Source organism: Nomascus leucogenys, chromosome 3 (assembly GCF_006542625.1).
Source record: "Nomascus leucogenys isolate Asia chromosome 3, Asia_NLE_v1, whole genome shotgun sequence".
NCBI classification, from domain to species: Eukaryota; Metazoa; Chordata; class Mammalia; order Primates; family Hylobatidae; genus Nomascus; species Nomascus leucogenys.
Window position 1 is genome coordinate 129,421,082 of NC_044383.1, and position 16,071 is coordinate 129,437,152.

Consider the following 16,071-nt stretch of genomic DNA (forward strand, 5'->3'; position numbering starts at 1 on the left):
GAGGAATTGTCCACTGAACACTTCACATTAGAGGATTTATCTGGACAGTTTGATGCCGTCCAATTTTATTATCTGTATGTCTTTCTTGTTGGGTTTATTAGATGCCCTGAGAAGTCTCTTTCAAACTCCTGCCTGGAGGATTGGATGGTCCAAGGCCCAGTTATCAGTGTTCCAGCAGTCGAATAGGGAAGAGGCCTCAGGAGGGAATGTGTCAGCACTGCGGATTTAGTTTCATAGGTTTGTGTGATGTGTGTATATACTCTGCATAGTCATAGAGATGACAGAGAGAGAATGTCACATAGTTACCTCATGCACTTTCTGATTTTCAAACGATGACACGTAAAAGAGATGGGTAGTAGGAACTGGTATGATCAGTGGTTAACTATCCCTACAAGATGTCTAAGATCACGAGACAGGGACGAGCAACCTCATAACCCTCTCCACAATTATTATTGCCTAGCCTGAAACCTCAGAGTTTAAAAATGGTGAAATGTTTGGAGGAGAATGGGGGAGACTAAAATTGTATGAAATTATTTGTCTCCAACGAAGATAATTCAAGTACAGTCATGCACTGCATAACAACGTTTCCGTAAACGACGAACCGCATATATGACAGTGGTCCCATAAGATTATGCTATATTTTTACTGTACCTTTTCTACATTTAGTATGTTTAGATACACAAATACTTGCCATTGTGTTACAATTGCCTAAATTGTTCAGTACAATAACATGTTGTAGTTTTCTAGCCTAGAAGCAATAAGCTATAGCATATAACCTAGGTGTGTAGTAGGCTGAAGCATCTATGTTTGTGAAAATGCATTTTATGACGTTCAAACGGTGACAAAATCACCTAATGGTACATTTCTCTGAATGTACCCCCATCGTTCAGTGATGCATGAATGTACACAATTTATTATGACCAAGAAAATTAGGCTTAAATCCTTTAGAAAAACATATTTAAAATACGATTATATGTTTAATAAAATATATATAATATTCAAGAGTATGTATAAGCATGGAAAATACAGTTCACGTATCAAAATATCATCCATAGAATGATGTAAAATACACACATCAAACCTCCTACTCTGTAAACAGAAATTGTACCTTCTTTTACAAGTCCACATAGAACACTCATAAAAATAGACATACATTAACCCACAAAGAAAGTCTCAATAGATTCCTAAAATAAATAGACTCACGTGCAGATGTCGTGGGGCAAACTTTGCCACTTAATTGTCTTAAGAGCCAGGCATGGTAGTTTGCACCTGGAACCCCAGCACTTTGGGAGGCCCAGGAGAGAGGCCAGGTTTTGAGACCAACCTGGGCAGCTTAGTGAGACTCCCCATCTCTAAAAAAATATTTAAAATTAGCCAGGTGTAGTGGTACACCCATGTAGTCCTATCTACACAGGAGGCTTAGGCGGGAGGATCACTTGAGCCCAGGAGTTTGAGACTGCAGCAAGCTATGATTGTGCCATTACACTCCAGCCTAGGTGACAGAGTGAGACCCCATCTCTTAAAAGACAAAAAATCCAAGGAGAGCTGGAAGACTTCATAGGTATGATCATTTTCAAAATTTAAAAGTGTAAGCATAAATGCACCCAGTAGAGATGCAAATAGTGAGCTTCCTTGGCAAAGATGAGGAGCAAATTCGCTAATGTTTCTAGAGAACAGGAGCCTAGATAAAGGAGTAAAGAGACAGGGCAGAAAATGAGGACGGAAAGGTCCTTCCCTTAGCTTACATTTGCAAGAGTTTGGATTTCATCTTGTGGGGAAATTTGAGGGATTTTGAGCAGGAAGTAACTAGGGCAGATTTGCATTTTAGAAAGATTGCCCCAGTTTCTACATGGAGGCTAAAAGCAGGAGACCTCAGCTTTGATAAGATCATAAAATAAAGGCATTGAAATGAAAACGAGGGCTAAGTAGGAGAATTATTTACAGCAATGCTGTCCAATAGAACTTCCTGCAGTGCTGGGAATGTCCTGTGTCTGCACTAATAGGATAGCCACTAGCCATATGAAAGTATTGAGCGTTTGAGGTGTGTCTAGTACAATGAAGGAACTTAATTTCTAACTTTATTTTATTTTAATTAAGTTAAATAACCGTGGGATTTCATTAGACAGTGTAGCTTTAGAATGGATGTGTGTGCATTTCTAAAATTTTAAAAATATCTTCACTGAGGTAGAGTTGGCATAAATTGCCCACACTTAAAACACACATTTTGATGTTTTGATGTATGTATATACCATGAAGTCATGACCACAGTCAAGATAGGGAGTATATCCATCACTCCCAAAGGTATATATAAAATTAATGCACCTGAAAAGCAGATACTGGATAAATATGGAAGGACTCTGAATTTTATCAGCTATTTCTTTGTCTGCTTTAAGGATAAAAATGCAGCAATAAAACTCCACAAAACCTTATGCCATTTTTGTTTATTTTTTGCAATTTCAACATTATATAAAGAACCACACAGCTAAAGCAAAAGTTTTAGAATGGGAATGGGAAGTAAGAAATTCAGAAAATGATTCAGGGCACAGAAAAGAATGAAGCAGTTTCTGTACCATGGTTCTTCTTTTGCCTCAAGGGAAGCGCTGTCAACTCTTCCTGGAGCATTTTTTTGCATGAAATTTGGGTTACTTCCAATAAATTACCATTAGGTTCCATTGTCCTTGAAAATTTCACCCTGAGATTAAAAATTTTCTGCATGTGCTGCTTTTTTGTGTTTTGTTTTCAGTTTATACATTTTACCACTTAAAATTGGTGTATCAGCAGATTTCTGTCTGAAACACATATGTGCTAACATGGGTAAGTTAATATTTTCAATATTTCTGAGAAATAGACAACAATTTGGCAGAAATTTAATGGAGAAGAATTTTCTCTCTCACACAACGCCCCCCCCCTTCCCCAACACACAAACTTTTTTTTAAGAAACAGGGTCTCCTTTTGTGGCCCAAGCTGGAGGGCAGTGGCACCATCACAACTCACTGCAGCCTTGAACTCCCGGGACCCAGTGATCCTCCCACCTCAGCCTCTGGAGTAGCTGGGACTACAGGTGCATGCCACCACATCTGGCTAATTTGTTTTTATTTTTTGCAGAAATGGGGTCTTCATATGTTGCCCAGGCTGGTCTTGAAATTCTGGGCTCAAGTGTTCCTCCCACCTCAGCCTTCCAGAGCATTGCAATTACAGGTGGGCACCACCATGCCTGGTCTATTTTCACCTCTCTTTTCTTTCTTTTTTTTTTTTTTTTAAGATGGAGTCTTGCTCTTGTCGCCCAGACTGGAGTGCAGTGCAACGATCTCAGATCACTGCAACCTCCAACTCCAGGGTTCGAGTGATTCTCCTGTCTCAGCCTCCCAAGCAGCTGGGATTACAGGCATGCGCCACCACACCCGGCTAACTTTGTATTTTCAGTAAAGACAGGGTTTCACCATGTGGGCCAGACTGGTCTCGAACTCCTGACCTCAAGTGATTCACCCACCTCGGCCTTCCAAAGTGCTGGGATTACAGGCCTGAGCCGCTGTGCCTGGCCCCATTTTCACCTTTTGAAATGAAGAATTTAAAAACAAATTTAAACACATGTAGACTTTAAGCCGAGCTTCTCTTTTTGTCTGAGGCTGTGAGGCTCCCTGGACCTGGCTGCAGTTTCCTGGGCGCAGGCTCCACATGGCATCTGCCACAAGCTGGGTGTGCTCCTGGGCCTTCTGCCCTCTCCAGAAGAGTTTTTAGAGCAAATTCTTATAATTCTAGGAAAAATTAGTCATGTCGACTAAGGAACTCTCTGTACCTCTTCACTTAGTGATAAAGCTGAGAAAATTCCTTTTATTCAAAAACACATTTGTGATAAATCCAAGCACTCTACTTAACAGGGGCCATTTCCCCTCACCTCATAAACTCTGCCCTGTGTAAAGCAACAGCACTCCATCCATCCATCCGTCCATCCATCCGTCCGTCTGTCTGTTCATCCATCCGTCCATCCATCCAATCCATTCATCCATCCATCCATCCAACCATCCATCCATCCATCCATCCAACCATCCATCCATCCATCCATCCATCCATTTATTGCATTCACTAAAGTATTCTATGTGCCAGGCACTTTTCTCAGAACTGGAGATACAACAGTGAACGATAAGAACAAAAGTCCTACTCTCATCCTACACACAGCCTCACTAGCGGACATGGGTAAGACAGAACATTAAAACAACAACAGTAAATATATAGCAGGTCATATAAAGATAAGTACTACAGCGAAAATAAAATCAAATAAGGGTGATAAGAATTGCCGACAAATGAGAGAAGTTATTTTATCAAGAAAGTCACTGATAAGGTGACATTCAATTATATTTTTGCAGCTAATGGAATCAGCCATGTGAATATTTAAGGAAAATGCCCCGAGGCAAGGTTTTTCTGGAGGGGTGGGGTGTATTTGGGACCGGCTGGGGCTGAGCAGGCTGGAAGTCAGGGATGGAGCAGGGAGTCAGACCATAAAAGGCATGGGAAGTATTATTACAAGGACTTTGGTTTTTACCCTAACAGACATCAAGTTATTGGAAGGTTTCAAATAGAGTTGTGATGTTATCCAGCATATGTTATTTGTTGTTTTTTTAGAGACTTGGTTTCTCTCTGTCGCCCAGGCTGGCATGCAGTGGTGTGATCATAGCTCACTGCAGCCTCCAACTCTTCGGCTTAAGCCATCCTCTCACCTTGGTTTCTGAAAGTGTTGGGATTACAGGTGTGAGCCACCGCACCCAGCTAAAGTATATTTTTTAATGGATCAGCCTGAGACTACTGTGGTAAGAATTGATATGATGTCATAGGCAGAATAATGTCTATGTCTTCATCCCTGGAACCTCTGAATGTGTTATATCTCATGGCCAAGGAGAGTTAAGATTGCAGATGGAATTAAGGTTGCTGATCAGATTTGGAGAGCTAGGGAGATTATCCTGTGTTATCCTGCTGGGCCCAATGTAACCACCAGCACTCTTATAAATGAAAGAGGGAGACAGAAGAGAAAAGAAAAATTAGGAAAATATAAATAATCCGTTAACACAATAAACACAACCACAAGAAAGAAGTGTTGAGTGAATGTCTGAATAAACAAAGATTAAATTACATAATTCTGGGGCAGTTTTTATTATTTGCATGTCTCTAGGGAAGAAGGAAACTGTTTAATCATAAAATTGCTCAGATTTTGCTGTAAAGTAAGTTTCAGTTCTCTATATCTTCATACAGTTGCACTTTGTAAAATGATACAGCTTTATCTGAAAAAATGATAAGTAGTCCTAATATAATACAGAAATCTTTTCCAGATCAAATCTTACTTTCACACTCATGGAGTAAAAATTTTTCACTGAGTTGAAACACATTAAAACATGCTCATTATTTTATGTGCCTAGGAAAATTTTGAATTCTTCATATTACTTTTCCCAGGCATCCAGATGGGTTCTAAGAAAAGCTCTAGTGTGATTATATTTCATCTGTATGGTTAAAAGAAGGAGTATTGGCAGTCTCCTAATTTAGTGGTGGTTTTTAGCCCAAATTCCAGATTAAGGAGGTTTAAGTTTCTGCAATTACAGCTTTTAAAAACACAGCAATGAATCTTCACAGGTTTACCTTCATTACAAATTGTATCACTAAAAAGACAAGAGAAAATAATATCTTTTAAAATTCTTTTGTAGATCCATTCTCTGCGTGTTATGGAGATCTCTCATCTTAACTCTAACACCTTAAAGGTATCCAAGGAGAAAATCAGGTGCATGGATGGCAGGTCAACTTCGGGTATGCCTCTCTTACTAATCACTATTTTCATGGGGCCATAGAACTTCCTGTGGTTAATGGTTGACACCTTCTGGTGGCCTGCAGGACAGGTGGCAAACTCAGACACATTAGGACTCAAAGGGGGTCTTGAGAGGTCATTGCAATCTATTTCTCTGCCTTTAGGCAGAACCACTGGGGAAATATGAGATACTATCGTAGTTTTAAAAGACTTTCAAGAAAGTAAATTCCAGGACCTAAGAACAATAACTCCAGAAAAAAAAAAACCCTCAGTGTCTAGTAACCCTCAGTGTCAACCTTTGTTTTCATTGTGGAGCTATTTTAAATCAATAAGCCTGGAAAATAGATACATGGCACAACTGATCTCTGGATGTCAACACATCAGTCAATCGCATATGACTTCCTAGAAAGTATATGTAACTCACAACTTGCACCTTACGAAAGAAGAGTTCAAAGTCCCTATCATTTCTAAAGGGATTCTAAGCCAGAGTTACTTCCATTCTTTTCAGAATAAAATGGTGATTTCAGGAAGATGAAACCACCTGTCACATTTCTATTCACCAGAACCAGTCAAGATTTGGGCTTTTCAAACTGCTTTGCCATTTTGTTTTTTCTCCTCATTGAAATTTACTTTTCATAGGAAACATGAATGTGAACATGTACTTTAAGGACTTAAAAGGAAATACACCCTTTAAATGTTAACGATGTCTATAATTATTTAGCACCTGCTTAAATAAAGACAGGAATTGCTCCAGAGTGTTACTTGTTTTCATTGATCATAGGATCCTAGAGAAGGCAGAATTTTGTTGGGGGAAAAATAACACCCCAAGAGAATGACAAAGGGAAACTACTGAAAAACTATGATAGTTACAAATCAAAATGTTCCTAGGCAACTGCCATATCTCTGGTTTTCCTTGATCACATCAAATCTCAATTCATATAGCAAATTACATCACACTGTGGAGTTTGATGCTCTAACATCTGTACCATAGAGCCAGGTGGTGTCTATGATTACAAATACTTTCTCACACAACTTTTGCTTTCTGAAGCTATTATAATAATAGCCTCATGTGTTTGCTTGCTTGCTTAATTTTTTAATTTTGCTATTACTAATCCTTACCCAAACTTTTCATCAGAAGCATGAAGTCCCTCTCAATAGGATCAAACACATCAGGCCATCTATCCATCTCATCATTTTACTTGAAAGGTTCTCTCTGGGGGCCTTCCTTCCTTTTGCTCCATGTGACCAGGCTGCTTGGCCTGCTCCACAGGTGACACCCTGAAACTTGCTGTCTCCATCCACCTGGAAACTCCCTTTTCTTCTCTCCCAAGTTTGAGCCATTGTTTTGGGGACTCCATGTCTTCCTCTTTCTTGGTTTATTCTTTATTTACATAAGAAAAGCCTCAGAGCTGGACGTGGTGGTTCACAGCTATAATCCCAACAGCTAGGAAGGCCAGAGGCAGGAGGAACGCTTGATGCCAGGAGTTTGAGACCCACCTAGGCAACAAAATGAAATCCTATCTCTACAAAAATGTAAAAAATTAGCCAGGTTGGTGGCACCCACCTGTAGTCCCAGCTACCTGGGAGGCTGAGCTGGGAGGATTGCTTGAGCCCAGGAGCTGGTGGTTTTGGTGAGCTATGATGACACCACTGCACACCATCCTAGGCAACAGCACAAAGCCCTGTCTCAATAAAAGAAAGAAAGAGAAAAGAGAAGGAAAGAAGGAAGGGAAGAAGGAAGGGTGAAAGGAAGGAAGGAAGGAAGGAAGGAAGGAAGGAAGGAAGGAAGGAAGGGAGGGAGATAGGAAGGAAGGAAGGGAGGGAGATAGGGAGGGAAGGAGGTGCCTCCAAAGATTTCCTAAGAGAGAATACATGGGAAGTTGTATTTTTTTTTTTTTGGTTTCTTTTCTTGTTACATGTCTGGATGGGTCTTTATTCTATCTTCATGGTTCATGAATAAGGACACAATTCTAGTTTAGAAATAATTTCCACTCATATTTAAAACTGTGCTTCACTGTTTTTGAGCTTCTTCAGTTGATGCTGAGAAGCCTAATACTTATTATAATCCCCATTTCTTTATCTGCCATTCTCTCTCTGTCTCTGTCTCTGTCTCTCTCTCTCTCTAAAAACTTTTTGGCTTGTCTGTTTATTCCCAGTGTTATTAAACTTCACAATGTGCCCTGGTGTGAGTCTTTTAAATTCAATGTACTGAGTATTGTTAGGCCTTTACAATCTGAAAATGTATGTCTGCCAGTTCTCAGAAGTTTCCTTACATTATTTCTATAATATTTTTCCCACTTCCTCTGCTCTCTCTCTTACTCTTTCTCTCATTCTCTCTCTCTCTCTCTCTCTCTGCATCCTCTCCCCTTGCTCTCTGGAAAGCCATCAGACATTAAATCTATGCTAATTGATATGATTTGGCTCTGTCCCCACCCAAATATCATCTTGAATTGTAGCTCTCCATAATCCCCACATGTTGTGGAAGGGACCTGGTGGGAGGTCATCGAATCACGGGGGCAGGCTTTTCCTATGCTGTTCTTGGGACAGTGAGTAAGTCTCATGAGAACTGATGGTTTTATAAAAGGGCAGTTTCCCTGCACACACTCTCTTGTCTGCCGCCATGTAAGACGTGACTTTGCTCCTCATTCACCTTCTGCCATAATTGTGATGTCCTCCCAGCCATGTGGAACTGTGAGTCCGTTAAGCTGCTTTCCTTTGTAAATTACCCAGTCTCAGGTATGTGTTTATTAGCAGTGTGAGAACAGATTAATACACTCATCTTTTAAAGTTTCAGTACTGCATTCAGTCTTCCTCTGCTGTGCCTGAGGGCTAAATGGCCCTGGTTCTTTATCTCCAAGAATAAATTCTTGTCTCTGACTGAGGTCATGGAAGTTCTCTGTAGAGTGAGTTTAACTCCTACTTAAAAGGACTTCTAACCAGACATACAACTTGCCAATAAACATGAAAAAATGCTGAACATCACTAAGCATCGGAGAAATGCAAATTAAAACCACAGTGAAATACCACCTCACACCAGTCAGAATGACTAGTATTATAATGTCAAAAAAACAATAGATGTTGGTGAGGATGCAGAGAAAAGGGAACTCTTATACACTATTGTTGGGAATGTAAATTCGTTCAACCCCTATGGAAAACAGTATAGAGATTTCTCAAAGAACTAAAAATAGAACTACCATTCAACCCAGCAATCCCACTTCTGGGTATCTACCCAAAGGAAAAGGAATCATTATATCAAAAAGACACCTGTACTTCTATGTTTATTGCAACACTATTCGCAAGAGCAAAGTCACAAAATCAACATAAGTGTCCATCAGCAGTTGATTAGGTAAAGGAAATGTAGCATTTATACACCATGGAATACTATGCAACCATAGAAAAAGAATGAATAATGTCCTTTGCAGCAACTCAAATGGAGCTGGAGGCCATTATCATAACTGAAATAACTCAGTAACAGACAATCAAATACCACATGTTCTCACTTATAAGTAGAAGCTAAACAATGGTACATATAGACATAAAGATGGAAAAAATAGATACTGGAGACTCTAAAAGAGGGGAAGATAGGGTTGAAAAATTACCTATTGGATACAATGTTCACTATTTGGGTGGTGGGTACACTAAAAGCCCAAACCTCACCACTATGCAGTATATCCACGTAAAAAACCTGCACATGTACCCTCTGAATCTAAAAATGTTTTAGAATTTAAAGACTTCTGATCAATCCTGCTGTTGTCAGTTTCATTTCTTTCCCCACCTTCTAAGATACCTGGCTCCTTGTTGCACTGGAGCTGTTGGTTGCTTGAAATTGCTTATAGCGGGAGGGTGTGCAACACAGAAATCAACAAACACTACAAATCAAAGATTTTCTTGTTTTGCTAGAGAGTTTCTTAACCAGCACACCACTGTGGGAAGTCCTTACTTCCGAGCCTTCCCAAAGCTCTGTAGCGCGCATCAACTGTTTCTTTCATATTCTCTTTCTGCAGATTGTTCGATTTCAGTTGTCCATATTCTGCTGTCAGTCACCAATTAGTTAATCTCCTTTCTTGATCCTAAAAAGATTTGTTGACATCGATCACCAATTGTCATCTCCTCCTCCACAAACCAGCCTATATTACTGATATGGTTTAGCTCTGTGTCCCAACCCAAATCTCACCTTGAATTGTAATAATCCCCACCTGTCAAGGGCAGGACAAGGTGGAGATAATTGAGTCATAGGGGTGGTTTCTCCCATGCTGTTCTCGTGTTAGTAAGTTCTCATGAGATCTGATGGTTTTATAGTTGGCTTCCCCCTTCACTCAGCTCTCATTCTTCTTCCTGCTGCCACGTGAAGAAGGACATGTTTGCTTTCCCTTCTACCATGATTGTAAGTTTCCTGAGGCCTCCCCAGCCATGCTAAACTGTGAGTCAATTAAACCCCTTACCTTTATAAATTACCCAGTCTCAAGTGTGTCTTTATTAGCAGCATGAGAACAGATTAATACAATTACTTTTATATAGAAAAGAATATGGTTATATTTCAATTTCAACAATTCTTTGAAAATAAAATGAGAATGATTTATCATATAATTTACATGACAAATATACATGCGATAGTGTTAATATACACAACCACACTTAAATCTTGGCTTTGCCATTTACTAGCTGTGTGAATTAGAGAAAGATACCTAACTTTTCTGGTGTTCAATTTTTTTCATTTGATAAATAGCAAGAACACTGCCTGTCTTGCATGGATACAGTTTGAAATGGAAATGCGTATAAAATCACGATAATATACATAGTATGTATTAATGGCTCATACCAGATAGTCAGTATACAGTTGATATTATTAACATAAACATCAGTTATAATTTAAAATTATTTTATATAAATATAGGCTCTAAAAATTTTTTAAACTATCATGCATCAAGTCAAGTGATGCAAAAGGAGGTTAAGGAACTATTAAAACATTGTTTTGCTGCTATTTTCTGGAGAAAATATGACTTAATTAGTCAGACTGAAATGGATTATTTTAAAGTGTAAGTAATTTGCAGGTATTAATAGCTAGCATTGCCCCTAGTATGGTCCAGATGGTCTTATCAGGTCTTATTGGGTTTCTTATGCATTAAAAAACTGAGTTTAATGAGCCAATAGTACCCTAAAGCAGGTTTGCAATAAATTCAACAAATATACTGGCACCTCTCCAAGTGTGTAATAAAAAACCTCCTCCACTCCTTGCAGCAAAAGAAAGGACTCTTGACTCCAGAGCATCACTTACCTTCAGTGAACAGGGCTGTTGTAAAAATGCTTTAGAGAGCAAATGCCTTTAAAGAACTCAAAGACTTGGACACTATCGTTTCCATTTGGTGACGGAAGGTCCAAAAAAGCATCTTTCTTCACTTATCCGTATCACTGAGTTGTGAGAGGAAATGAAGAACAGACATCAGTGGGGAGACAGAAGGAAATATTTGCAAGTGGAGGGGTTTTACGAAGTCAGGAGGTAAAAAGAGAGAGACAGAGGAAAGAGGAGGAGGACAAGGAGGAGAAAAAGTGAAGAAGAAGAAAGAAGGGAGAGAGGGAGAGTGGATAGAGAAATGCCCTCTCTTGGTTCTCAATGTCTCGTCCACCTCCCTCATTCAAACCACAGACTAAAGCAGGCAAGGAAGTGGCTCCATCCTCTCCATCCCTTCAGAGGTCTGAAATATATCAATTATGTCCAGCAGGGTGATTATTTTTTTAAACCTAACATAAGTGAGCCTTTCTGTTCTACTAGACTGTGCTCCTTGAATGTAGAACATGGCTCATTCTTCTTTGCATCAACAATATTTAACACTTCTCAGATACATGCTAGGCATCAATAAAAAAACTTTCTCATTAAAACATTTTAGGGCTTGTATGCTCTATTTGTTTTCCCTGTGGTCCACTGCTTATACTGAACAGGAAAAATTTAGCCTACATGTTAATAAAATCTTATATTTGGTCCTGGATCATAAAAAAAACACAAGTTGAAAGCCCATTTTCTACAAGGAATTTGGGTCTTCTGCTGATGGACAGAGACGTCCTTCACTGAGATAGACTTTGTGAATTCGGGAGTGGTAATCTCTACCCTCAGAGGGCAGTGGGGGTCAGTCATTGAACTCTTATTCTAAAAAATAAAAACATTAAATAAAGTTAAAATTAAGGATGTTTTAAGGAATTTCAGGGTTTTGATCATGTGTAAATCTAATGGCAACAGAGCAAAATTTACTCCTTTAAGGAAAGGAGAGCCTGAAAATATTTTTTAAATAAGTAAAAATCAAGTTAGAAAGGTTTGGAAAATAGTTGTTAAAATTATAATAAAGCTCTCTACTTTTCTTTTATCTTTTTCTGTTTTTGGATATTGGTCAACTAAATTAAGTATGTAACAAAAATTCAAGTAGGGACTTAATTTGCCCCTGCTGGTAACTCCAGATCTCTAGGGTCTCATTTGCAGGAGTGCTCCTGGGGCATTAGGAGTGGATGCTAAAGAAGACTTTTTCAGACCAGAAGGGGAGAAAAGGGCTGCCCGGCATCCATGGGTAAGATAAGGATGTCCCAGGTGGGGAAGATTTTGAAAACATCCTAAGGTGTTTTTACCTTAACACCTTTTGATAAGAGAATCAAGAGAATTTGATTCTCTTTTGATAAGAAAATCAAAAGATGTAAGCTATTGGGTATATTCCAGTGGGGTCAGGGAGAGTCACATGCCTTTCCTTCATCTTCTAGTGCAGTCTTGGGTAAGGTGCTCTGAGGTCTTCCAGGCAGTGTTGTCACATTGAAGGAGCAGATTGCATGTTAGACACTGAAAAAGACCTCTGATTACTCTGAGGATGACACTGTCACCCACTCAGGGTTGAGCTGAGAAAGCCTTGTCCATGAGTTGTGACATAACTATGCTTCATCTTCAGAAGCCATCGTGGTGGCTACAGCCAAACAGCAAGCCCAGAGGAGCAACAGGTGGGGACAAAGACACAAACAGAGGTAGCTACAAAAGCAGCATCCACTGAATGAGGCCAAAAAGCACCAAGGCAGCAGGAAAATGATTACCAAGAAGGATGACGTGCCATTTCATCAGAAGGAAGGAGAAAGGATCAGGGCGTCAGCACCCCAGTAACTGTACTGGGTGGGTATTTAGATGCAAAGGCCAGAGCATGATCAATAGTCTCATTAGCTGTTTACAATGCTAAAGTCACCAGGAGAAATAAAAGTTGAATGTCTATTTATTTAATGGCATTTGTTAAGCTCCTCATTAAATGATGTGCCCAGTATTGTGCTAAATTCTGAATATGAAACAGTGAGAGAAAAAAATGTGCTTCCTGTCCTCCTTGAGCTTACAGTGTTGGGTCTAAATATTGCTTATAAATAGTACTGTTGGTTTTGTGGTAGTGGAGAACCCAAACACTTCTGCAGTTTTAAGACTTGTCCAATTATGTAATGGGCCACAGGTCACACACAAGAGAATACTCAGAGGCCTGTATGGCAGATTTCACCTCCAACCTAAAGATTTACTGGCTTAACTTTGAGTACAGTCACTTGAATTACTTACTGTTACTTGAATAGCTACTAAATAGGAACTGGTTTAGTCATGACCTTGTGTAAACTGAAAACAGAAATTCATTAATACTCCCAATCTAACTGCATTTGGAAAATACTTGCAGAATCATGGAGTTGGAAAGTCATTACCTACTCAAAGAGACAATCCAGTCTCCTGCTTCTCTGTTTATTTATTCATTCATGTTGCAAATACTGAGTGAGTGCCTACCGCATACCAGCGATGTAAGTACAAATCCCTCACTCTAATGATACTTAAATTCTAGTGTTAAAGACAGACATAAGAAAACAAGAAAAAGTGAATAAATAATTTTTCCAGTCGTGTTAAGTGCAATGAAGAAAAAAAAAATAAGAAAGCAGGGTAGCGGTTAGGGAAAGATAGGAAGGAAGGCAAAGAAGGAAAAAAATGCAGGATGGAGGAAGAGAAAGATGGGGTGGGCACTCTCTTACCCAGAGAGGGTCAGGAAGGCCTTCTTTTCGAGCAGATACCTGTGCATAATGAGGGTCTGAGCCATGCAAAGATCAAGGAGAAGGGCTTTCCAGGCAGAGAGAACAGGAGTGCAGGCCTGAAGCTAGACCGAGGCGGCCGAAGCAGAGTGAGGAGAAAATTGTGGGAAATGTCGCAGTCAGGGGCTAGATCTGCACAGACCACCCTCAGACATTCACATTTCTCTCTCTCTCTCTCTCTCTCTCTTGTGTGTGTGTGTGTGTGTGTGTGTGTGTGTGTGTGTGTGTTTACCTCTTTTTAAATGATGAGAAGCTGTTGGAGTGACAGGACTTCTTTTCAGCTGCCAAGCTTTTTGTGTTTGCACTTTTCCTTAACACTTCTTCCAGATTAGGTTCTCCTTAAATTCGGTTTGTGGCTGGAAGTGATCCTAGACACCTCTGGCTCAGCTTCCCAACTCATGCAGGTAGGAATCTCGCTCAGAAGTGGTCATTAGACCTTCCAATGGGAGCACAAATGTTTACAATGATGGTGTGTCTAGGATGAGAATGAGAGAGCCCCTTCTATGCCCGTCACTGTGAGCATGGAAAATCAGCGGTGACTGCCAGAGAGTAGCTTTCATGTATGTTCATATTAGCACGGCTTCCTCCATGACCTTCCATCTCGATGAAGAGAGAACTTATTTTCATGTCCACACTGTGGATATACTAGTTCTTTCTCATCCTACACGTAGACATGTAGCTGGGAGTTTTGCAACAGGCCAGGTCAAGGGAATGGAATAACAATAGTGTCTTAGTCAGCTCAGGCTGCTATAATAAAGCGCCATAGGCTGGGTGGTCTATGAACAACAGAAATATTTCTTACAGTTATGGAGGCTGGAAGTCCAAGATCAAGCTGCTAGCATGGTCAGGTTCTGGTGAGGGTCCTCTTCTGAGTGGCAGACTATTGACTTCTTGCTATGTCTTCACATGGTGGAAAGAAAGCTAGCAAGCTCTCCAGCCTTTTCTTATAAGGGCACTAATCCCATTCATGAGGGCTCCACCCTCATGACCTAATCACTTTCCAATGGCTCCATCTTCAAATACCATCACATTGGGATTAGGGTTTCAACATAAACTTTTGAGGAGACACAAACATTCAGTTCATTGCAAATAGCTGCTATCGTAGAGTTCCTATCAAGTGCCATTCTCTGTGTACTTAAATATGCCATCTCTAATATTCAAAACCATCTCCTAAAATACCATCTTTTTTTTATAGGAGAGGAACCTGAAGCTTAGATAGATTATGGAACTCGCTTGAGATCATACAAGAAGTGGCAATGCCGGGATTTGAGCCCACGATTGACAAAGCTTTTATTCTTTGCATTCTACCATGCTGCCTCCAAATAGGTCAAATGACTAGAAAAAGAGATTTAGGTTCATAATTGTCACTATGCATTTTTCCTACTATGGGAACAATTATGAACAATTCCATATGTGTCCTATTTTATAACAATAAAGCGCAAAAGAACATCTGTATCTTTTTGTTGTAGGGTAGCAGCCTTGAAATTTGTATCTTGGTTTATTATATTAGATATTTCTTGAAATAAGCAGATCTTAATTGAAAACTGGAAAATGCTTATCATATCTGAGTATTTTTAAATAAATAATTTTACTTAAGGAATTTCCTAGAACCTGAAATTGCTTTACTCCATATAAATCTTATTTATACATCAGTGTACTGTGGGAAGTTAAAAAAATCTTATTTAAATACAGACATATAGCTAAACTGCCGAGAACAAAGCATTATTTCAGCGTTATTTATAAGTACTGGTACTTTTCTGTTGCTATTTTTCTAACAGAATCTGGCTCAGGACTGTCTCATTTTCATTTTCACCTCTCTGTCCTTGGTTTTGTTAATTTCCATGTATTTTAACTTTGCACTTCTTGGAGCATAGCTGGCTCTCTCTCCCTCTCTCTCTCTCTCCGTGTGTGTGTATGTCTTCCTCTGTCTTTCTCTCTGTCTCTCTCTCTCTCACACACACACACACACTTGTGTGCACATCTTCCACAGAAAAATTAACTCCATGGGAGATTGTTGTGCAGAATAGAATACATTTTGCCAGACCAACAAATCAGAGACAAGCCAACTCTCAGGCTCCAGATCTGGTGTCCCACTAACTCCTTTATGTAGCTCAATGCTGGAGTAACACACTTCAGATAAAGATTTTGCCCTGGTGGCTATAGACTATGAACCTGCTACACTAGTCTTCATACACCAATAAGCACTAGGT

General features: G+C 39.6%; 1 protein-coding gene across 1 annotated transcript in view; it reads left to right on the forward strand.

Annotated features, from left to right (window-relative positions):
• AIG1 (androgen induced 1) overlaps window positions 1-15,747 on the forward strand; it is a 313,034-nt gene extending 297,287 nt beyond the window's left edge. Inside the window, exon 8 of the mRNA XM_030809769.1 lies at window positions 15,057-15,747. Coding sequence (XP_030665629.1) covers window positions 15,057-15,080 — 24 coding nt within the window. The 3' untranslated portion in view covers window positions 15,081-15,747. The remainder of the gene's footprint in view (window positions 1-15,056) is intronic.
• Window positions 15,748-16,071: the final 324 nt, after the last annotated feature.